Genomic DNA, 24,711 nt, shown 5'->3' with positions numbered 1-24,711 from the left:
CTTCATATTTCACTCCAAATATCTATTTTCTAAAGTAATATTCTGGCACTTTATTATTAACTTAAAAAGAACTGATAAAAAGAAAATTTATTATATGAGATGAAGAAGAACAAAAAGATGTTTAAAATATTATTCTTGGCCTCACTATAATTATGTGGATTTTTGCATTATCTTATATATCAATTTGATTATTTTAAGTGAAAATAAGCAAAGAAAGAATCCATTTTTACCTTTAGAATATTTAAGATCCTTTTTAGAATCTGACATATTTTACAAAGTGTTCCAAAAGTTTTAGTGAAGTTCTTGAAACTGTATTAAAACTTGTGGGACACTATATATGAAAACTATAAACTAATTGTAGGTGTGCCTCAAGGATCTTTTCTGGGCTTTTTCTTCTCTATAATTTCTCATTTTGTGACCTCACTAACTTTGATAAGCTTCTCCTGTGTTCTAGTCCTGACATTTCAAACATTATGACCTACAGACATCTAAAATTCAACATATCCAAAAACACACACACAAAAGAAAACCCCACATTCTCTTTCCTCTCAAGTCCATTTCCTCTCCCAAATTCCTTATTTTTATTTAGGGTACCATCATTCTTCCAGTCACTTAGGTTTACAATCTTGGTGTTATCTTTGATTCCTCACTCACCTCATGGTACATATCCAATCAAATGCCAAATCTTGCTCTGCCTATGTTTATATTTCATATCCATTCTCATCACATAATTCATACAACTACATTTCTTTGTGTGGATGCTCATAGCTGGGCCACCAGGCACCAGATGGAACACTGCAATTTAAACTATTTAAAAAAAGGCCACAGAGTGTCTTAATTCAAGGACCTGTAATTTTTTCAACTGGGTACTTCAAGTACCAATGCCCTCTTCAAACTTTAGTAAACAAGTCTTTGAGAGTTGTTACAGCTGCCTCATCCCCAAGATAAACCTGGTGATTTGTACAGTCTGGCCCTTGGACTGTACATATATAGGCCAACAAAACTTTTCTGCCTTGGTAGAGAATCCACTGCAATTATATACTGCTGTCATAGGTTTGGGGAGCTCAGAATCACCTGTCCATCAGGATGAAGCAGCAGACTAAAACCTTAGTGGAAGTTTTAATATTTAAAAATAATGTGAAGCAGATATTTTAAGAAACAACACCTAGAATGTATTCCAGTTTGTGGATATTGATTAGAACTTCATTAAATTTCAGATAGATAGTTGCAAGTTTAAAAGTCAAGGTTTGCCTGAAAATAGGCAAAATAGGTGTACTGTAAGAACTAAGACAATGCTTTGAATAATATTCCATTTACAACTCCCAACAGGTGTTCATCCTTATATCTAAACAAGTTAGTTATGAGTATAGCTTATAGAAGAATATTCATATACTACTTCAAGGACTATAAGATAAAAACTATCTTGATTCAAATAGGTATTATTTCCCAACTAAGCAAATGCTAAACAGACTTAAAGAGTTTTAAAGTTGGAAAGGATATCATTTTACAGTTAAGAAAATGTAGGCTCAGAAAGCTTAGGTACTTTGCCCAAGGTCAGAATATAATCACAGCTAGAATTAGAATCCTAGAATCTGTCTTCTATCCCCTAGTTTCATGTCCTTTTCTCTACAGCATAGTGTATATCTTTTAAAATGTAAATTCATATTAGGATCATACAAAGAGCTGAAAGGGATCAGAATTTGTCAGAAATTTTTAATACAACCTCTTTGGATGACCCATTCTTTTTAGCTTTTTGTTTAGACAAGCTATGGCAACCAACCATCACTTTAGGAGACTGACTTTAAACATACTTACTCTGGCAGCTTTTAAAATAGAGTTAGGAGAATTCAGGCCAACAAGCTGGCCAAGAACATGTTTCATTTCCTCTGTGGTTCCCTTAATGACTTGACCACCTATAAAAGTTATTTTTTAAAATCAGTAACAATTAACATCAATCAGAAAAAGGCATAAGCCCTGATAGGAATATAGTTCTCATTCAATGGTATAGTAACTGAGAGTCTAATAGTACAGTTGACTGGTCAGATAGTGAGCAGGAGAGAGACCAAAGGAAGAGTTAAAGTGTTACACTGGCATCTATAAGATGTTAAAAAAAGGAAAATACTTCCAATTCATTGGCTGGGTTCTTTAAGGAGGATTTACTGAAAAGTATGGCCAGATTCAAACAGAGTAAGGCATGAAGAGGTACAATTTTAATTTGCAGAAAGCAACTAAACTCATAAAATTATATATCTAAAGTATTAAATTATGTGGTAGAAAGTAGGCTGAATGGCAAGTTAAATTCATTTTCTACATTTATTAACTTGTATATTTTCATTAACCACTTGGTATTAACTGAAATTTTATTACCTGGTTGTGACTGAGTTTGAATCTGAACATATGGATGTACTAAGAGTTCAGGAACAGATATTCTCTGTTTAGGATCCCTTATTAAGCAACACTGTTGGAAAGAAAAGGTATAATTTTAAGTGATTATTCTTATAGATATGGTAAAGTCTGTAAGTTCACACTAGAAAAAATGACTAAATTTGTTTTAACATTACAGAAATTGATTACCTGGAACATTATTCACCTTAACTTGTACAAAATTATTACATGACTATCTCTTCGAAACTATACATGCAGAGTTCCTTAAACATTTGCAAAATTTAAAAGTTCCTTGAAAGCTGAAAAAGTTAATGTTCCATTAGAAATTTATTGACTTGTAGCCTTCCCAATTAAGATCAGGAATAAAACGAGGATGTTCGTTATCACTACTTATATTAAGCAGTGCTTGAAATGTTAACTGTAGCAATAAGGAAAAAATTAAGATTAAGGAAACAAAATTATCACTTTTTTTGCAGATGAAATAAGTTTTCTCAGAAAAGGAAGGAAAAAAACATTTATTTAGCTTCTAATGTGCTAGGCACTGTGCTAATCACTTTACAAATAACCATGATAAATTCCAAATGAATACTTCACTTAGACATAAAGGATAACAGCATAAACAAAGTAGAGGAGCAAGGTAGAAATCACTACTATTCAAATCTATATAGTGGAAGAGTTTATAACCAGTCAAAAGAAAGAGGATCATGAAAATAAAATGAACAATTACAAGTATATATAACATTGGAAAATTTCTGCATAAAACTTATTCAGTAAAAATTAGAAAGAAACTAAGAAAAAAATCTTTGCAGGAAGTTTGTCTGAAAAGTTTCATTATATGTATGTGAGGATATATAAAGGACATGTTAGGCCCATTGAGGAAAGCAATCATGCTTGCCTGAGATTGCTGGCAAGGCCCCAATCTCTCACTTCAGCCAAAAGTCATAATTAAACCCTGAGTGCCCCCCCCCCCCAAAGAGCAAAGAACTCTTTGTAATATCATGACTGAAAGAACCAAACCTTCTTTTAACTAAGTTACACAGAAAAGATTAGCTTTCTCCTCTTGCTCATGTCTATAAAAGCAACCCTGATAACATTCTTGTGTGAAGTAATTTCATAAACATTATCCTGCGGGAAAATAACACCCCCCCCCCCAGAATGTTGTAATGCTTAGTATTCTATAAGTCTTTCTTTTTGTCACAATAAATGAAGATCATAGCCCCCCAGTCTTGGTGCTGTGTTTCTTCCGCTTGGCTCTTCTCAAGACATGCTGGCCTCATCTTTCCTGTCTTTCTTATCTCACTCTCTCTAGCTGCTAGTATCCCTAGCAGGCTAACTCTCAATAACTCTCACTCTCCACAGTTCTAATAGCCCTCATATCTAGTCTCATCACCAGACGTGTGTGTGTGTGTGTGTGTGTGTGTAAATGATAAAAACAAGAGCCACTCAAATGATAAATGGCCAAAGGACCATTTATAGGCTAGCTTTCTAAGGAATAAATCCAAGCTATCAGAAGGCATAGGAAAAAAATGTTTCAAATCAACAATAATTAAGGAAATGCATATTAAAACAGTTCTAAGGCTTAACTTCAAACCCCTGGATGACCAAAACCAATTAAAAAAAAAACAAAAAAAATTTTTAAAGGGGGTGGAGGGAATGATAAATGTTTAAGCTCTGATGGCAGCAAAACAGGCAATTAATATATTATAAATGTAATAAATAGCATCAGTCATTATGGAAAGCAACTTGGAACTAAACCTCCAAAGTTATTAAACTATGCATACTCTTGGACCCAGAAACTTTCTCCCCCTAGCAATGGAGGTGATGTTTGGAGAATATGGGAGGGAAAGAAAATACATTTTTTCAGTGTTTCACCTTTTTTAAATTCACTGACTCCATCCAACTCTGCATCTCTAATAACACACACGTACAAACAAATACAAATAAAATTATTTTAAAAGTACCTTTAGTACATCCTGTAGATCTTTTTCAGCAATTTCAGGGAATTCTATTTCATGATTAGGATCAATTATAGCATGTAACTTAGTGATCTGATTTATTATATGCTGAAACGGAGTCTTCCCATAAGTCATGCAGTATAAAATGCATCCTAAGGACCACACATCACTTTTTGGGCTTATCTATGAAAAAACAACCCACCCCACAAAGCAAAACAAAATCCAATTTAATTGTATTTTCATAGAAGGAAAGAAACAAGCACTTATATATACTCATCCAGGAATAGCATACTTTAGTAGTTCTCACACCTCTAGAAGGGTGGTGCTATTATCATCCCTGTTTTACCACTGAAGAAACTGAGAGGAAGGTAAAACACTTGCCCATTTTCACAAACCTAGGCAGTACCTTAGGAGGGATTTGGTCTAAAGTCTTCCCAACTCTAGACAGAATGCTTTATCCACTAGGCCCATTTAGTTGTCAAAATTATCAGGTATCCCCAAACTGAAAAATATTTACTCTTAATATTTAAATTTCAATAAGATACAAGAAGAAACATCATCACTGTTATAAATTACTTTATTTCATGAACATTTTACAAAGTAAAATGATTCATTAGCAGAGCTTTTGTCAAAACGCTTAACAAGTATTGCCAAAAATTTTATCAGCTATTCCAACTTAATAGCTATAAAAATGGAATAAATTCAGAAATCTACAAATCACAATTTCCTAGCTTGGTAGAAAATGTAGAAATCATCAGGAAAAGCTGCAAAGATTTTCATGAACTGATGCAGAGCTAAATGAGCAGAACAGGGAGAACACTGTAATGTGATAGCAATATTCTACAATGATCAATTATGAAAACTTGGCTACTCTCTGCAATGCAATGATCTGGAACAATTCTTTTTTTTTTTTAAACCCTTACCTTCCATCTTGGAGTCAATACTGTGTATTGGCTCCAAGGCAGAAGAGTGGTAAGGGCTAGGCAATGGGGGTCAAGTGACTTGCCCAGGGTCACACAGCTGGGAAGTGTCTTAGGCCAGATTTGAACCTAGGACTTCCCATCTCTAGGCCTAGCTCTCAATCCACTGAGCTACCCAGCTGCCCCCTATCTGGAACAATTCTAAAAGACTTAAGACAGGGAATACTCTCCACCTTCAGAGAAAGAACTGTTGAAGTCAGACGGATGTGGATCAAAGCACACAATCTTTCACATCACATCACAGTGTATTTATGATTTAATTTGGTGGTTGGGTTTTATATAAGTGCTCTCACAATAATGACCAATATGGAAGTGTGTTTTGCATGATAATACATATATGGCCCAGAAAAAAAAAAGAGGAATTATAGAATCTCATAATCTTGGAGTTTGGAAGGGAAGCTAGAGATCATCTCATATAAAGCTCTCATTTTATAGCTGAGGAAACTGAGGTCATGAGAAATTGTGATTACTCCAATATCACCAATTAAGCTGTTTTTTTAAAAAAACACTATTCTGTACTTTAGTATGTATATGATGTGATCACATTATTATTGAAAGCATTTTTTTTAGTAGAAATTGTTTTAACTTTTGGTAAGGTCAGAACTTAATATTACCACAACTACTTAAAAGTCCTTTTGAATTCTGTGACTATTAGGGATTTTTAAAAATGTAGTCTGTTACTACTCTACTCAAAGTACCATAATTTCAAATAGGAAATGAAATAGGGAGATTTCTATAGTAGATAAATCAAATATATTTAGTACTTAAAAGATCACTCTATTTCTAAATAGTATCAGTTATTTAGGAAGTTCCTTTGAATAACAGCTATTACTATAACAGAATTACTGGATTCTAGTAATGCTGAACTAATCTGTTATTAAAATAAGCATACCTTTGATTTTGATTTCCCATTCTCTCTTGAAGAAGACATATCTTTGATGGCTTCTGGTGGCATATAATTAACTGTACCAACCTATTTGCCAAACAAAAATTAAAGAGTAAAATACTTTTAGTCTTCATTTCATACTATTACAAAATTCAACTCTTACATGAGACAATATAGAAATTCCCTTAACGTAATTTGAAGTACCTTCTATAAATCAGCTCAAGACTTCAGGAATCATAGAAACTGAAAAAAAACTAGTTACTAAAATATCTAAATACAGTTTTTGAATGAACTAATGTTAATAAAATTATTTAATGCCTAAAGCTAAGTAAATTATTTCCATCTTGTACTGTGAACAAAAATTTTTTTCTTACCTGAGAATCTTTAATAATGCTTGTCATATCTGGCTGTATTTGGTTGGCAATCCCAAAATCAATTAGCTTAAGCATTCCATCAACTATCAGGAAGTTAGCAGGTTTCAGATCACTATGAACAATGCCTTCAAAATCAAAATCCATTACACAATTAGATAACACAAATTATGCACATATGAATACTTCTCACCACTTGATATAGGCCAAGACTCTCTCAACAAATCATATATTTGGTCTTCAGGATTTGCTATATAATCTTGGCACCATGACAGACAATTTCAAGATACAAAGAAGTGAGTCTCACTATCTGGCAAAGACTTTCTTCCTACAAAGAATTCATAATCTCTTTTGAGAAGACAAGACACACAAAATAATTAGTGAACAAAAGTATACTGTTATATGATCAATGTTTCTTCCTAATGCCAAAATATTAACTTATGTAATAAGCAATAGAGCATTATACTATGTAATTTAGCTAAGTATAAAAGGAGTTGGAGAAGGGAAAAAAATTACCTCATCCTGAGAATGATACAATTTCAGATTTAGACTTAGTGATCATGTAAATTTAACCCCCGATCACACATTAAGAAACTGATACTAGTAATAATGACAATAAAATGGCATTTAAATAATGTTTTATAGTTAAAAAGGCATTTTACACAAATAACTATCAGTTTCACAGATGAGGACACAGAAACTCTAAAAGGTCATGTGACTTACATTATGGTCACATGGCTATTTGGATTCCAAACTCCAACTCAGATCTTTCATACTCTAAATCCAGTAGCAGTCAAAACCACTACACCAAAGGCCAGAGGTCAAATCATTTGCCTTTTCAATGGAAAAGGTTCATCAGAGAAAGTTTAATTATACTAACTTTAGCTCAAGTTATTAGCTAAACTTGAATGTTAGTCATTTAGTAGAACATTACCCCTAACAAGGGTCCTTGATTAGATCTTTACGTAAAAAGAAAAATCAAACCAAAATATATAGTCCAAGCCAAAATATTTTTGCATTGGCCCATCCATTTACTCCCAATAAAAATGGCAGGAAGAACTGTAGATTAGTACACCATCTGCAATATTTTACTAGGACTTTTCTCTGAATCTTCTATCATTTCTTCTGCCAACCTTTCTAGTTTTGTTTTGTTTTTTTTAGCTCTGGCTATTAGACTGGATAAACACAATAGACCCCAATTGGCCATAAATTCTGCATTTTTGAAGTTGAGTAGTAATTCTGTTTTTTTCCAGCTCCCTACATATCACCTCTCTATCACTAATGAATTCTGGTCTTTTTGTTATGTAAAAAGATAAACAAAATGAACAAATAATAGTTATCTAAGATGACTGATAAGAAAGTAGCAAAAGAGATAGGAATATTTAAAGTACAAATCTTCATAACATAAAGAAATTCAAGAAGACCCTTTGGTGGACACTTTCATTGAAAAATAAGTTACCTTGGGGGCAGCTGGGTGGCTCAGTGGGTTTAGAGATAGGAGATCCTAGGGTCAAATCTGGTCCCAGATGCTTCTTAGCTGTGTGACCCTGGGCAAATCACTTAACCACTATTGGCTTAGCCCTTACTGCTCTTCTGCCTTGGAACCAATGCACAGTACTGATTCTCAGATGGAAGGTAAGGATTTAAAAAACAAACAAAAAACCAAGTTATCTGACTTCTCTGAGCCTCAATTGGACTATAACTTCCAAAGGGCTCTTCTAAGTTTGTGGTTTTGAAAAAAATCAGTACTGGACAAACAATTAGTTGTTACAAAATATCTCAGGCTCCAAGAAAATATTTTATAATCTTATCATGAAAAAGTTTATATTAGAATAGAATCCTATTATTATCTCTGGTTCAGGAAGGACAGGAATTATGTTTTTTACTCTAAGAGAGAGGTACTTTATGACATTTTTTACATTACACATGGGAGAAAAGAATCTAAAATACAATCTAATTCATGGCAAAGTAATTTCAAACTTTTATTCTTTCATAATTTGTATAAATGTCCATTTTCTACTCAGTTGTCAGATTGATCATCTTAAAGTGCAAATCTGACCATGTCACACTCCATCCCCATTCAATAAATTCTAGTCACTCCCTATCACCTCCAGGATCAAATATACAACCTTTGGTGTTCGAGCCATTCATAGTTCATTCATAGAGCCTCCCTACCTTTTCTAGTCTTCTTAAACTTTGCTTTTTCTTTAAGCCCTTACCTTCTAGAAGTTTTGGAACCAATAGTGTGTATTGTTCCAAGGCAGAAGAGTGGAAAGGGCTAGGCAAAAGGGGGTTTAGGTGACTTACTCAAAGTCACACAGTTAGGAAGAGTATGAAGCAAGATTTAGATTTGAATCCAGGACTTCCCATTTGGAGATCTGGCTCTCAATCCACTAAGCCACCTAGTAAGTTACCTCCTTTTAAACCTTTCTTACATCTCCTCTATACTCTTCTGATAGAGAAATACTGGCTTCTTTACATTTCCTCACACAGGATCCTCCATCTTCCTATTCATGCATGTCACTATCTCTCACACCTGAAAATACTTTCTAACTCTCCTACTTTCTAACTTCAATCTTCCATCAAGTTTCAGCTAAAATTCCAACTTTAACAAAAAACATTTCCTGATTCCTCTTACTAATGCCATTGCCTTCCTTTTATTATTTCCAACTTATCCTGTATATATTTTATTTGTATACAGATGTTTGCATGTTGTCTTCCCTATTAAATTCTGAGTTCCTTGTGAGCAGGGACTGATTTTCCCTTTTTCTGTATGCCCCAGACTGGTATATAAGTGCTGAATAAATTCGTGCTAACTAATGCATATTTCCATTTCACCTTTGATGAACCCACAAATATGTGGGGTGTCAATATTCTGATGGTGAACAGGTTTACACAGATGAATATATATTTAAAAACTTACCATGCTGGTGGATTGTATGAACTGCTTCCAACATGTTTTTCCAGTAACTTTTGCGTTCCCAAGGATTGATTGTTTTTTTCTTTTTAAGCCAACTATTAAGATCGATGTTTCCACATTCCATCACCATATAAATATAGTGATCAGTGATTTCACTATAAAAAATTTAAGTTACAATGCAATGTTATAGTAAAATTAAAGTAATAACTTGAGTTTCTTCCAACATTTTTAATTCCACACACACACACTTACTAATCATAAAGTCGAATGATCTTATCACTGTGTTGTTGTAATTTACTCAAATAAGCAATTTCATTCCGGTAGCTCTCAATGGTTTGATGGTCAGCTTCTTCCAAATTCACATATTTGATAGCATATATCTGCTTCTTTTCACTCAATACTTGAAAAACCTGAGAAAAACAGCACAAAGATACACAAATAGGTTCTTTTTGTAAATCATAAAACTTAATGCTTACATTGCTAAAAAAGTCAGAGAATTTTTTTAACTGAAAGAATTTTTTAAAATACAAAACAAACAAACAAAAAACCCTTTACCATCTGTCTTAGAACCAAGGCAGAAAAGTGATAAGGATTAGGCAATGGGGGTTGAGTGACTTGCCCAGGGTCGTACAGCTAGGAAGCGTCTGAGGCCAGATTTGAACCTAGGGACCTTCTGTCTCCAGTTCCAGCTCTTAATCCACTGAGCCACCCAGCTGCCCCCAACTGAAAGAAATTCTTAAACAAACACTGAATGAGAAAAAAAGGGTGAAGAATTTGTCAGAATGATTATTTTGCCTGAAACTTATGCTTAGTAAGATAACCACTTAAGGAAATGGTAAAGCAATAACTAAAATCCACACATTATCCATGAACCTTACTGGAGTTATTAATTTTAAACTACCTAAGCATTTAGTAACAAGTAAGAAAATAAGTTATTAGAGTTTCATCTTTCCTCTTTCTAATTTTCTCTGGCAGATGTGCTAAAAAATAGGAAAATAACCTAAACGATATAAGAAAAAATTGGCAACAAGGAGGAAAACTGCTTCACAAGGCTGTGAGGCTCAAATGAAGGATGAATGAGTTTTTATAAAGTCAAAGTCATAGGACTGTGGCTAGGGATAGAACTTTAAAGCTGGAAAGGAACTTTGAGATAATTTAGAATGGCTTTCTTATTTTACAGAAAAGGAAACTGAGGTTCACTGAATTTAGGAATTTTCATCAATATTACATAGATTGTAAGGAACAGTTAGGGAATTAAATTTAGGTCATTAGGTTCTAAATTCAGCACTGTTTCCAACACACTATACTGGTCTGGCAGGAGGTATCTCATTATACCGATGGAAGAACCAACTCCTGAGTAATTTAAAGTTCAGTTTCAACCTTGCAAACAGGATTAACAAAAATAGTCCCATTTCAAAACCCACATTTCATTTTGCTCTGCTGAGAGGAAATGCCAATCCAAGAGGCATAAGACATTTAAAAATTCACCAAGGTTCAATCTATTCTGTGTGGAAGTTACCAGCTGAATCAGTTCAGTAAAGACTCAGTGCTAATCAGAAATACTTTTCTGTCTCATTGGCTCCCCACTGGAGTTTATTCAGACCAATTGCCTTCCTTCTAAGAAGATAACCATGACTATATACTAAGATTGAGCTTATCTGATGAAATTTTACTCAATTCTCCTTCTCCATCGCCAAATTTCCTTTCACTCATCTCCTAATTCCCTGATAAAAAGAAAAAGAGGATCTCCTTTGTCAAAGGGAAGTCTTCTACCTGTCTATTTAATCTCTGCCTTCTACCAGACCTTTTCCCTTCCTCTATCAACTATGCCTTTTCTTTCCCATGTCTTCCATCTCTCTCCAATCTATCAACTTTTTAGGTGTCCTCTACCTTCAAAACAGTATTAACAATAAAGCCCTCCATTAACCTTGCTTATCATCTCTCAACCATTTCAACTGCCAAACTGTATAAGAACAGTAGTTGTCTACATTGACTGCCTCCATGGTAGTCAACAAGCTGGCTATAATATCAATTTTTTCTTCACAATTCTATTGAAAGCCCTTTCTTATATTTTACCAATGACCTTTTTCATTAACATATTCAACAGCCTTTCCTCGATTCTTATTTTCTATAACCTCTTTGAAGCATGTTGGTATTACTAATGCATACCCCTTGACAAGCTGTGTTTTCTTGGCTTTTAAAATGACATACAAGGTGACCTTGCTCCTCCTCCCATCGCTCTAATTATTCACAGGTCTGGTCTTGGCAACCTTCTTTCTATATTCTTCTGTTCACCTAATACTGCAAATAGTTACTCTATACAGATGACATTAATTACCTAAATCTTTAAGCCTCACATATCTCCTGAATTTCAGATCCATATTTCCACCTAATAAGTTAGCACTTCCAACTCAATATCCCCAAACTGGCAATATCTTTCTTTCAAAACCTGGTGCTCTTCTTTACTTGTCATTTCTGATAAAGACTCTCTTACTCCAGGCTAAAAACCTAAGAGGAATCTTTGACTTCTTCCTCTCCTTTAAACTACCATATCATTTTGATTTTATCCCTAAAAATAAATCTCTTTCATTCCTCACCTTGCCCAATGCCTATCCTCCTTTCAGGAAATCATTACCTTTTCCATGTACTGCAATTGCTTCCTAATCAGACCTTATATTAATTTCATCTAGGTATTGGTTATCATGTTAATTAAGAGATCATTCACCAGTTGGCAGATTGATGACTTTATTAAAAAGAGGGATGAAGATGAAAAAATGAGATATGTAAGAAATGGGTCCAGCTGGTCTGGCTGGAGTGCATGATGCATGACACTGTAATATTAAATAGGACTAGAAAGGTAGGTTAGAGATAAGACTAAAGGACTCAACATAAAACTTCAGAATTTGAACTTCGTTCTATATTCAGGGAGGAGGCCTTTTTGAAGGCTAATATAATCTAAGTTTATGTCATTAAGACCAGCAAATAGTAGGAATAAAAAAAGATGACACTTAAATCAAGCACTTAAAGAAACCAGGGCAGTGATAGCAAACCTTTTAGAGATGGAGTGCTGTGCCCCTCCCTCACTCAATCCCCTAGACCAAGTACTGTGCCCCTTCCTTACCCCAAACAGGGGAGAGAGGAAGTACTCCCATTGGGCTGTGTAAAAAACAGACTCAAATATAGGACTACAATCCCCACAAGCCTTTGCTCCACTTCCCCAAAATGCTTTGTAATCTCATGGGAATTCTGAGGTGGGCCGAGATTGAGGAAGGATTTAAGCTGGTGGCAAAGGTTTTTTGGGGCCTCTTTTGGACTTCCATTTTGGAGCAGATGCATCTCTTCTGTGATATGAGGTTATCTGGCCTAGGCCTCTGGCCTAGGCACGTGTTTTTTTTGTATTCTATATTTTCTTTAATCTTTAACCTTTAATAAACCTCTAAAAAATATAATACTCCTTGTAGAGAAAAACTAATTTCTACCTGCCTCAGTCTCCCCATATTCCTAAATTTTAATCTTTATAGCTGCTAGGCAGAGGGGTGGGTGAACTGAGGAATGTCCTCGGTGAGCATATCACTCCCCTCCAGTTCTGCCACCCACCTTACCTCATGTGTGCTCCCATTGGGCTTCTGGGCAGAAGATGTGAAAAATGTCATCAGGTGTGGTAGAGAGGGGGTGGGGAGCAGCTCTGTCTGAGTCTCTCTGCTTTTCTAGTAACAAACTGGGGGTTTAGGGTGAGGGGCTGCTGCATGCCCACAGAAAGCACTCTGTGTGTCCCCTTTGGCACCCATGCCATAGGTTCACCATCACTGAACTAGGATCCTAAGAACTAGAGGTGAAGAAAATGCATACAAACAGACTACAAAAAGATGGGAAGACAAGAAATGATGTTATGCATGGGGAACAAGAAAAAAACCCAACTGTAGAGTGCATGCAAGAGAGTAATAATATAAGGCTAGAAAGCTGGTTACAAGATTTTATTATAATCATCCTGTTTAAGAAAAAAGAAAATATATGTGTGTATTTGTGAACTCACTAACCTTAAACAGAGCAGAACAGGTTTTATTTACATTTAAAAGATGAGGAAACTAAGGTCAACAAAATTATATTTGTCTATAGCATGCAAATAACAGAATGGACCCTAGGCCATTATGATTTTAAGTCATCTTAAATAGGCAATAAAGTTGGAACTTGAAAGTTCAAACCATCTCAAAAGTAACTGCAAAAAATCAGATAATCATAGACTTAAGCATTGGAAGGGATCTTAGAGATCCAACTTTCTCATTTTACAGAGGAGAATGAATGGGCTCCAAGGAGGTTAAGTGATTCTTCCAGAATCACACATTTAGTGTAAGATGTTACAAGAACCTAGGTCAGTCTAATTTCAAGTCCAACATGCCCTATTCATTTTGCACATCATTTCTCATTATAAATTAATAAAACATTCTTCAACCCTTATCCCCTAACAGCTGATTCCTCAATCCAATTCCTTTTCTCTATTCACAATCAATACCTTGGTTTATCACGTCTCACCAGACTACTGAAATGAATACTTAATTAGCTTCTCACATCTAGTGCTCCCCCACAGCTGCCATTATGACTTTTCTTAGAGGCAAGTTGGTAGTACAGTGGATAGATTGCTGGGCCTAGAGTCAGACAAATCTGAGTTAAAATTTGGCTTCAGATACTTACTAGCTGTGTGACCCCTGAACAAGTCATTTAACCTGTTTGCCTCAGTTATACAACTGTAAAATGGGAAAATAGAACCTACACTTCAGGGTTGTTGGGAGGATCAAATGAGATATTTGCTTTAAAAAAAATTCTTTTAAAGGACTTTTAGGATGGTATCTTGCCCATAATAGGCTCTATAGAAATTCTTCTGTTCCCTTCCTCCCCCTCTTACAAGTTCAGATCTAATCATATCATGATTCTGATGAATAAACTCCAATGCCCCCTGTTTCAAGACTTATAAAGTCTTTCTAATGTAGCTCTGATATATCTTATTTTTTTTTAATCCTGACCTTCTGTCTTAGAACCAATATTACATATTGGTTCTAAGGCAGAAGAGCAGTATGGGTTAGGCAATGGAGGTTAAGTGACATGCCCAGAGTCACACAGCTAGGAAGCATATGAGGGTCACATTTGAACCCAGGACCTCCTGTCTCTCTATCAACCGAATCACCTAGCTGTCCCCAACTCCAATATATCTTTCTAGCCTCTTTATATTATATTACATCCCTTTCTGTAACCATCTCACTAAACTGGTTTCTATCTTCGTGCCTTTGTCCTGGCCATTGCCCACACTAAGAATGTTATTCTTTCTCACCTGACTTACAAAATCCCTCACATTTCCTTCAAGCTGCAGCTCTAGTACCACTTTCTATACAAAGCTTCTCCTGATGTCTCAATAATAACTGATAGAATTTATAACTTTTTAATGTTTGCAGAGCACTACTGGGTTATCTCATTTAGTCCTTACTACTCTATGAGATGAATCTATTATCTACATTTTACAGAAAGGAAAATGGTTGAGGGGTGAAGTGACTTGCCCAGTCATGCAGTTAAATGCCTAAGAAAGGATTTGAACTTAGGTATTCCAGTCTCCAAGACAAGCACTACCACCACTATGCTAACTGGTTGTCTAATGTCCTATACTTAGTCACCTTATATTTATTTTTGTGTTCAATCTGGATGTACTTATATATGGATATGTTATCTCTGTCAAATAGAATATAAGTTTCTTGAAAGCAGTCAGTCAAAACACACAAACATTTATCAAGTGTTTACAATGTGTCAGGTACTGTGCTAAGTGTTGAGGATACAAAGAAAGATATTAACAGCCCCTTGCCCTTGAGGAAATCACATTCTATTGGATGAAACAATATGCAAACAATTATACAATACATAAGATATACAAAGTAGATGGAGAGTAATCTCATGGCAAAGGCATCAACAGTGGAAGGAAATGAGAAAGGCCCTTTGTTTTTATATCCCCAGGAGTTCTTGTGCATAACAGGAATTAATAAAAGCTAGCTCATTGTTACAGTGCCTAAAATATTACCAGTAAGAGATTTTTTGTTTTCCACTTCTTCCTTTAAAATATAACCAGCTCTACTTATTTTAGTCATTTACACTTTAATGTTCATTAGTTTAAGAGATTACATTCACCCTAATACCTATTTAAGATCATCTACATTAAAGTGATGAGAATTTTAACATGAGATTAATGAATAAACCTGGATTAAAAAGGAAAGTTAAGCAGGAAAAGGAGGAAAGGGATGTGAGTTATCTGGACAAAATTATGAAAATTTGGCAATTCAATCTGAGATGGGCTCTTGAAAAATGCTACAAAAACTAAATTTACATACACCTAGTAATATTTTTTTTAAGCCCTTACCTTCTATCTTAGAACCAATTGGTTCTAAGGCAGAAGAGTGGTACGGGCTAGTGTACTAGAGATGGAAACTTGGTGAAATGTAATGGGGAAATTTAAAGATGTTGCACCAGGAAGTAAGCAAAAGAAAGAGGCTGAATCTTGGGCCCCTCCCCTACACTACTTCCTGTTCTTCCTTCCCAACTGTCTTGGAGATTTTCTCACAGATGGTAAGTTATCATTTCCCCACTAATAACCAATCCTACAAACTAGTTCGTTTAACTAAAGGATCTATTTATTTTTTTGGGGGGGAGATATGGGTGGGTTTAGGAAGGAGGGGAAAAAAAGGATGTCCCTAAATCTGAGTTATAACACTGATGAAGGCTTTGAAAAAATAAGTCTCTTCAACAAATAAATAATTTTCTCAGAGGAAAGAGTTGGCAATAACTCTACCTAAGTCTCTTCTGGAGAAGACTAAATATCTCTTCAGCTCACAGTATAGAGGAGATGAATGAGTCTGTCCTCTACCTTCAGGCAGAAGCAAAAAAGTGAATTCCCAGGCAGCTGGAGTCCCAACTGCCTCTCTCTCAAACTTCCATTGGAATTGTTTCCCTCCTCTCCGCCAATGATTTCGGTGTTCTAAATGTTCTGAGCTCTCCTTGCTCTGCAAATCCAATTTTCTGTCTTTGCCCAAATTTCTTCAATCACCCTAGGCAATGGGGGTCAAGTGACTTGCCCAGGGTCACATAGCCAGGAAGTGTCTCAGGCTAGATTTGAACCCAGGACCTCCCATCTCTGGGTCTGACTCTCAATCCAATGAACAACCCAGCTGCTCCCTCACCTAGCAATATTTTAAGTTTTCATTCTTAATGAAAAAGATTACTTTGTAATGCAAAATAATCATTTACTCTCCTAATCTAGTCATTCTTCTGCAAAATGAGGATAGTAAACTAGATCTCTTCTAAGTTCCTTTCTAAATCTAATTCTATGATACTGATATTTAGTAAATTTTTTTTTATGATATATTATGAGTCCCATCCTATTAAGTAGTCTTTAAACATTTTTATAAGACTTAAATGGGCTCTTAAATTAATTGAAAATTATGTCCAGATCTAGGATTGTCTCTTTTATATCTTGGGCTGCATTTTATCTTTAATTTATATTTACTTAAACTATAGTAAAACTCTCATAGGAATAAATTCTGGCATCATACTGCACATGTGTGCCTTTTCTTTTTAAGACAGCCTGTTGTCAGTAAATATAAATAGATCCAACAGATTGAATTCAATTCAACATATATTTACTAAATGCCTTCTAAATGTATGGAATTGTGTTGTGTGCTGGGTATACAGAAGACGGAAAAGAAATTCTCTACCCTCTAGGAGCTTATAGTATAAAGATATATGTACACAAGAAGAGTATAAGGAAGACCAAGCAGAGAAAGAAATAACATTAATAAGTTGGAGATAAAGAAAGGATTCTGAGTCCTGAAAAAAAAAAAAAGATTTTAAAGGGATGAGGTACAAGATAGGGAAGAGAAGAAAGTGTTAAAGCTGGGATCCAGGTCCTTGAATTCCAAAGCCAGTGCTAATTCTTTTGAATCACATGGCCTCTAGGCTACATGTGTTATCATAAACTAATACTATAAAGCCAAAAAAAAGGAAATGTCAGTATCTTTTTTCAAACTTTGTTCTTTGCATTTTATCCTCTCAAATCTTTTGGCACATATTGATTATATCATTAATTTGGTAACTACTACTAGTCAGGTTTGTTATACCTCATCTATTGCTGTCAGATTACTATTTATATCTTGCATTATGTAAAATTTCTATCTTAACTCTCCAAATCAATTGTGAATGCCTTTGGGGCAGGGATTATATCTTGTTGAAAGAGGTGTCAACTATACTATGTTGCACATAGTAGGTGCTCACTAAATATCTGACTTAAAATGTATTGCTTACCTTACTTGAACCTCCACTTCCTATCTGCTTTAATATGGAATAAATTCTTCCTTTAACTGAAATATATTCATTTGAAGAAAATGATCCTGAAATCTGGGGGGGAAAAAAGGAAAATTAAAGGAGTAATGCATATTTATTATCTAGTAACACTTTTGGTTAAGATTTTTTTTAAAGCTCAAAATGCTTCTGAGGGAAATAAGGAATCAAACCCAAGAATCTCTAAAGTCCTTTCCAGCAATAAAAATTACAAGATCCCAAATAAATTGTCACAGATTTTTCCAAATGTCCTGATATAAAAATCTGAGCTATGGCTTAATAGGATAAACTATAATTTTTTAAAAAACCAGAACTATGATTTCACTGGTGTGGGGAACTCCCAGAGAAGGAACTTCTACCAATGAAACATGGTACCTGTTATGAAATTTCTAGTTTTAATAAGTTGTTTTGGGGCATTGAGATTAAACAGAAGTCATATGACCAGTATATCAGGAACAAGACTTGAACCCAGGTCCTACTTTTTATCCACTATGCTTCCCACAGTAATATTTAACCAGTTTACTTAAACTAGCTAATTGTTTTAAAAATAACAAATCAAAATAATGGGGGAAAACTGCAGCCACAAAGTCTAAATATATTTTTAAACTTTAGGTACAAGATGATATAATCCAAAAACATAACAGACAAAAGTAATGATTGCTTCATTTCTAGATGTATTCAAATTATGATTAAATTATTATCAAGAACATGCAGAAGTGATTTCTACATTGGGGAAGTTAGACTAGATAAGGTCTGTATTTTCTTCCTACTCTAATATTCTTTGGGGGAAAAAAAAACACGTGTGAAATGTTTATTTTAATGTTTAAGTTATGACAGGTGAAAGGGTGAGAGAAGTAAGGGAATAAGCATTTATATGGTGTCAAGCACTGTGCTAAGTAATTTACAAATAATATCCCATAAAAATTAAAATTCATTATACCTGTAAGCTTTGAAATGGAGTTGCTGGTGTTTGTTGTTGCTGCTGTAAGTAGGAAGGTTGACTGTAAGGAGTAGAAAACTGAGGTCCTGGTGGAAAGTCATTCTTTACAACTGGAGTTCTAAAACTAGGACATAAATTATATCACTAAAAATACTGACATTTTACATATGGTTTTTAGTTTTCCTATACTAGAAGTTATTATAACTATAAAGTGTTAATTTAATTTATAATATCAGTAGCATGTAAATCAATTTTATTATTTTGTTAATTATTTGAAGAAAATATTTATCTGGTTAAATGTGTGCTAAAGTCCCTGAATTACTTGTCCTTGATGGCAAAACAAATATGCCGCTGATATCTTATCAAATTTGCAAAATACTGAACCACCAACTAAGACCGTGTAGGTGAACTTATGGAATGAGTGCTGGGAGGAGAATATACCTGAGGATATGTCTCATATGACCACTCCTTTGCCCAACAGTCCAATGGGAACATTTCCTCCCTCCCCTGTCTGGAGTAAGGAGGGTAGGGGGTGGGCACGGTGCTCACATGCAGCATAAGGATGTAGTTTGGGCACTCAGTCTCTAAAAGGTTCACTATCATTGAACTAAGACATCTACCAATAGAGCTTCTTTTATGAAGATTTAGCCTTGGGAAGGAGCTAGAAAGTTGATTTACTACCTATCAATGTATTTTCTGTTAAAGTACTCTACTACACTATTGGCATTTTAAGAAGTATTTCCAAAGCAGGTTATTTCATCAATTTGACTGGCTTCTAAATCCTCTGATCTACAATATAACAACACATTCAGCATTGAGTCCTGGGATAAGTCATTAGTCATGCTTGGGAAAGTATATCTGACATAGCCCAAAAGACTGATGAGTATTAAGTCAATGGCAGGACAGACTGGATGATTTCTAATTAATTTCAATTCCAGCAATAAAGTACTATGATTCTGTATTTAAACTATTTCACAAAGATATCAGTAACAGTGACCTGCAAAGGAAACCAGAGGGCACTGTGGCACTCGAACTATTCCCAAGGCAATACAAAAAGAAAAAGTATGACTAGATTTACCAGATTTTGTGAATTTAGATGTTTCCCCTGCCTTATCACCCAATAATTTGGTATTTTTTCTTTATTACTCTTTTAGGAAAAAACTAACAGACCTGACCAAACACTCTCTTCTTGTATTTCTGTTTGTTAGCCAATATTAACCACTATAATGTCTTTGGATTTATTTCAATCAACAAGTTATTTATTAATAAGGATTTATTATAATTGCCTACTATGTGCCTGGTTCTGTATTATATGTTGAGGAACTGTGCCAGATATACTTCCATCCATCCTAAGTCTTATACTTTTATAACATATCCATAGGCATATCAGCCCTACAAATAACCCATTCTAGAAACCATTCCATTAAATTCAATTATCACTATGTCTCATCTTTACCTCATAAAGGGCCACAAACTCTCCCAGGAAATTCTGTTCTTCAATTGTGACTCACGGGTTTACCCACAGTACATATTTTATTTGAGTAGCTTTTTGTGGGCCATGGACTCAAGTTATAACTGTTTCCCAAACCAATATCATTATTTAACATCTGAAATTTCTATAGCTCTTTTAAAATCTGTAATTTTACATATAATGTCTTATTTAAGCATCAAAACAACCCTGTGTTGCAAGAACCAGTTATTATACACATTTTTAAAATGTGTATAACATTTAAAAATGAGAAACCCAGGCCCAGGGAGGTCACTTTACTTGCCCAAGGTAAAAGCACTAAATAAATGACAATGGTAGAATTTGAACCTGATTCTCCCTGACACTATGTCTAGAACTCCATTTACTAGACAATCCTTCCTCTAATTTACTTATGTTCAAAAGTTATCTTTTCCTAGCAGCATTATCACTTATTATAATAGTCATTATGAAGAACTTCACTTGACTTGTCTTATAAAAGCAGGAATGCCATGTACTTTTCTATTCTGAATATCTGGCATATTATTGAACACCCTAGAAAACAAACCACCTGCATAGTACCTGTTTCGTTTTCCCATTTCTCAATTTCCCTATCCTTCAAAGTTATTAACTTTTTTTCCTTCTGATTTTGAGTTCTTGGCTTGGTTTGCTTTAGGAGGAATGAAAAGTAATTAATGAATATTTTGAAGAAAAAAGTTTGAAAGATTAAAGAAAGTACCAAAAGTATTAATGTGGTTGTACAAAAGCTATTACAGATCAATCTGAAATAGCTTCTTTATCAAATTCATTAGTCATTGATCAACTTCATCTTTACTTCCACTATTACCTTAAAAAAAAGGAGAAGTACTTGGCCATATTTAATTATCATTCAGAAAAAAAGTTTTACATCTTGTAGGCTTTGGATAGATCTAAAAAAATAAATTGAGATGAGAACTTACTAAAAAAAGATAAATAAAAAAGACAAAGGCATTACCAGGCCATGTAGTCATTTAGTGTGCTGCTGCTAGGTGTGTTGCACATAAATTTGTTATCAGTTCTTTTAGGAGCTGTTACTGGTGGAGATTGTTTTGGAATTGTTAAGCCAGGTTGTTCAAAACTGGAACGTTTTTGCTAAACCAAAAACAAACAAGTTGAAATTTAAAATGATTTTACATTCAACACTGCTTATTAATTTCTATACCTAATCAAAACAGAAAAGACTAAACAAGAAAAAGAACGCTAAAGCAAAACAAATTACAGTATATACATACATGGTTCTCTGATATAGTTATTTCATTTCACTTTTAAAGTCTCTAATCTTTTCTACTATTAACTAAAAGGGCAAATTGAAGCTTCATTTTCCAATAACAAAATATTGCCATTTTCTAGTTTTAATAATCTGTTCCTAAAAACATGGCTATTTTAGCCAGAAATAGTAGGCTTAAATATCTTTATCAGTTTTAAAGATTTCCCAAAATATATGACCATTAATTATAGAGCTAAAATTCTGACTGTTCAATATACTTAATATTCTTTCCTTTTTAATTATCAAGTCTCTTCAGTATGACAAGCCAGCAAAGGAAGTCTCAAGTGCAATATAATGACATTTTTCAAATAGTTATTCTGAACAGATTATCATTCAGAATTATACATTTGTTTTATTTAACAGAAATAACTATGATCAATGGACAAGAAAGTTACCTCTGGTACAGAATTTCGGTTTGCCTCTGGAATTTGCCACTGACTAGAAGACACCACAGAATTTTGGTTTAAGGACTCTGATTTTCTATTACTACTACTGAAATTAGATTGTCGAAGGATCTGGTTATTTTCTGGTACTTTTGGTTCTTGATACTGTGCTTTGTTTTCTGAAAATATTAACATACAATAATGTTTATTAAAAACTTCATCATACAATCTCAAGCTATTACCAAAATTTGTTCCATTTTGTAAGAAGTTTCTTTGCTCTAAAAAATCTGTAATGTATCTTTGGCAGGCCATCTTGTAGAAGATCACCCTACTACCAAATAAATGCTTATTTGGTAATAAAGAACACATAAGTCTCTCAGAATTGTTCTGGATTATTATATAGCTGTAAATGGCAAAGTCTATTACATTTGATCATTACACAATATTTCAGTTACTGCATATAATGTGTCCCTGGTTCTGCTTATTTTCCTTTTTGATTTGACTAAATAAGTGTATACAGGACACACTGCATTAAACAAAGTGCATTACAATCAAGAATCATTGCAATACCTTCTCCATTCTTTCCTTCAAATTAAATAATCTTTTGCACATAATTCTCAGTAATTCTCTCAGCGCATATTCCTCAGAGAGGAATCTCTCAGTTGGAAGTAACTGTAAATGTCTACTTCAACACATACTTGAAAAAAAAATTCCCTTCCATAAAATTCTCTAGCAATTGTCCCCCAGTCTATCTGAAAGCTTGTAGTAATGTGGAACCTATCTCTATAGGTCCTCTTTCAGACAGTTTCTAATTATTAGGAAATTCTTACTTTTTTTTCTATCCACACACAATTCCTAACAAATGCCTATTCACCAAAGCACAAGAAAGAACAGAGTAGTGAAGGAATACACAAACATCTCTACTCCAGATAATAATTACTCTCTATTGGTTATTTCAGCTAATCCTCATTTTGTTTTAGCCAAGAAAAAAAATTGAGGTATTTTTGTTTTTAAAAGGAAAAAATTGAATTGAAATATTTTATTCCCCACCTTTCTCTACTTTGGATTTCTTACCTTCTTTTTTGGTTGGAAGACAAGATCCTGTTTTATTCCTTAGTGTTATTGTTAAATCAGGAGCAAGCTCTGAACTCTTCTCACCTGCTAACTGAAAATCCATGGAGTAGATATTTTGAAGTGTCTATATGAAAAGATTGAAAAGCTTCAAAGTGCCAACTAAACTTCATATATATATATATGTATGTAACCTACATATATATGTGTGTATATATATGTATTTTTTTCAATCTTATTCTTCTCAGTAAGAGGGATCACTAAATATACTACCAAACATAAAGTTTCAGTAAAGATGAATTTGTATTTAATCTGTAGCCATGGCAAGGCTAATATTGGATAAATTGTTTTCATTAAGGTTAAAGTTTACTACTTATGGAAAAAGTTTATTAGCTATGAATGCATATGGTCCATGATCACAAGTTTCAAGTATTCTTTTTGGTATGAATATAACTTTACTAAGCCAAAATAATTATATTAAATTGAAACTAACATATATGTGAATATTTATGGACACCAAATCATTATAATCCTAAATAATATATGTCTAAAATATCACTTAACATTTTCTAGGAATAAAGAGGTCCTTGACCTACATCAAAGATTATCAATAAACATAAAAGCATAAAAATTTCACATCTAGGAAGAACTGTTTTCCTTTGCTTTATCATCTAAGAAGGAGGCAGAATAGTTTTCTCTCTCTCTATACCCCATTCTGTTCAAACAGCCATTCTAAATAGGATATTTAAAAAGGGATGGTTAAAAAAAAAAAGGACAGGAAGCTAGGAATTAAAGGGAAACATTTATTCTTTTCTATTTTGAATCCCTGGGCAAATTATTTTTGTTCTTATTCAAAAACTTTAGTGTTTCTGTGAACTGATAGATTGCTTTGGATACTCTGTCCTATATGCTCATCACAATTTATCCAAAATCTTCCCATACTAAGTGATTCTTGTTTGGGTCTTATAAAGCATACAAGATTTACCCAACACCCTTTAGGCCTTTTAATATCATGTAAGTGCTCAGGTAGTGGACATGTTTCTATATATAAGAAGTTTGCCATCTTTTCCAATCACATATTTCTTGATTGATAGTACTATTCTGCATTTCACTACCCACCTACAAACAACAGGACAAGCTCTATTGCTGGGACCACATAATATCATGTGAGAACATGTTATTTATATTTTGTAGTAAATCTCAGCATATGAGAAGCAATTAACTTGCATGACACTACAGAAACTCTAATAAATTAACCTTTCATTTATTTAAATAAGAAATACCTTTATATCTTTTAACTCATATGAATCGTTTTCACTTGGTTCTTCTGGTTTCGGTACAATCAAATCTCTATATTCTGATCCAGGAGTTTGTCTGTTTTCCGTGAAAGAAAATAATTTTAACAATTATCTTGGGAGCACATATCTCACTTCTGTCAAGCATACCCATTCTGGAGTCAAGAGGAATCGAGTTAAAAATCCCATCTCTGCCACTGACCTACATGACCTTAGGCAAATTATTTAATAACCTCTCTGACTCAAAAATCAATGTTCTTTACCTTCCCTCATGCAGCTCTTCTCGACTATTTTGTGTAATTATGATTATGTCATTCCCCAACTGATGAGCATCCCCTAAAGGTTGACATGTATATATACTTATTTATTTAGAACATTTGGTTCTTT

The 24,711-nt window shown here is 34.1% G+C and overlaps 1 protein-coding gene across 4 annotated transcripts in view; it reads right to left on the bottom strand.

Annotated features, from left to right (window-relative positions):
* TTK (TTK protein kinase) overlaps nucleotides 1-24,711 on the bottom strand; it is a 63,254-nt gene that overhangs the window by 15,039 nt on the left and 23,504 nt on the right. For 2 of the 4 annotated variants that reach the window (XM_007484252.3, XM_056818520.1), the window contains exons 9-21: nucleotides 24,313-24,403; nucleotides 23,033-23,123; nucleotides 21,971-22,137; nucleotides 21,264-21,400; nucleotides 18,805-18,928; nucleotides 17,829-17,921; nucleotides 9,750-9,907; nucleotides 9,501-9,652; nucleotides 6,581-6,705; nucleotides 6,213-6,293; nucleotides 4,347-4,523; nucleotides 2,368-2,458; nucleotides 1,816-1,913 (exon numbers count right to left, since the gene is read on the bottom strand). In XM_007484252.3, the coding sequence (XP_007484314.1) occupies nucleotides 1,816-1,913; nucleotides 2,368-2,458; nucleotides 4,347-4,523; nucleotides 6,213-6,293; nucleotides 6,581-6,705; nucleotides 9,501-9,652; nucleotides 9,750-9,907; nucleotides 17,829-17,921; nucleotides 18,805-18,928; nucleotides 21,264-21,400; nucleotides 21,971-22,137; nucleotides 23,033-23,123; nucleotides 24,313-24,403 (1,585 nt within the window). Of the gene's footprint in view, nucleotides 1-1,815; nucleotides 1,914-2,367; nucleotides 2,459-4,346; nucleotides 4,524-6,212; nucleotides 6,294-6,580; nucleotides 6,706-9,500; nucleotides 9,653-9,749; nucleotides 9,908-17,828; nucleotides 17,922-18,804; nucleotides 18,929-21,263; nucleotides 21,401-21,970; nucleotides 22,138-23,032; nucleotides 23,157-24,312; nucleotides 24,404-24,711 lie in introns of all 4 variants that reach the window. The other 2 variants (XM_007484251.3, XM_001375158.4) reach the window with 1 other exon arrangement.

This window comes from Monodelphis domestica, chromosome 2 (assembly GCF_027887165.1).
Source record: "Monodelphis domestica isolate mMonDom1 chromosome 2, mMonDom1.pri, whole genome shotgun sequence".
Classification (NCBI taxonomy): Eukaryota; Metazoa; Chordata; class Mammalia; order Didelphimorphia; family Didelphidae; genus Monodelphis; species Monodelphis domestica.
The sequence above is the reverse complement of the archived record's forward strand: the minus strand, read 5'-3'. Positions and strand labels throughout refer to the sequence as shown.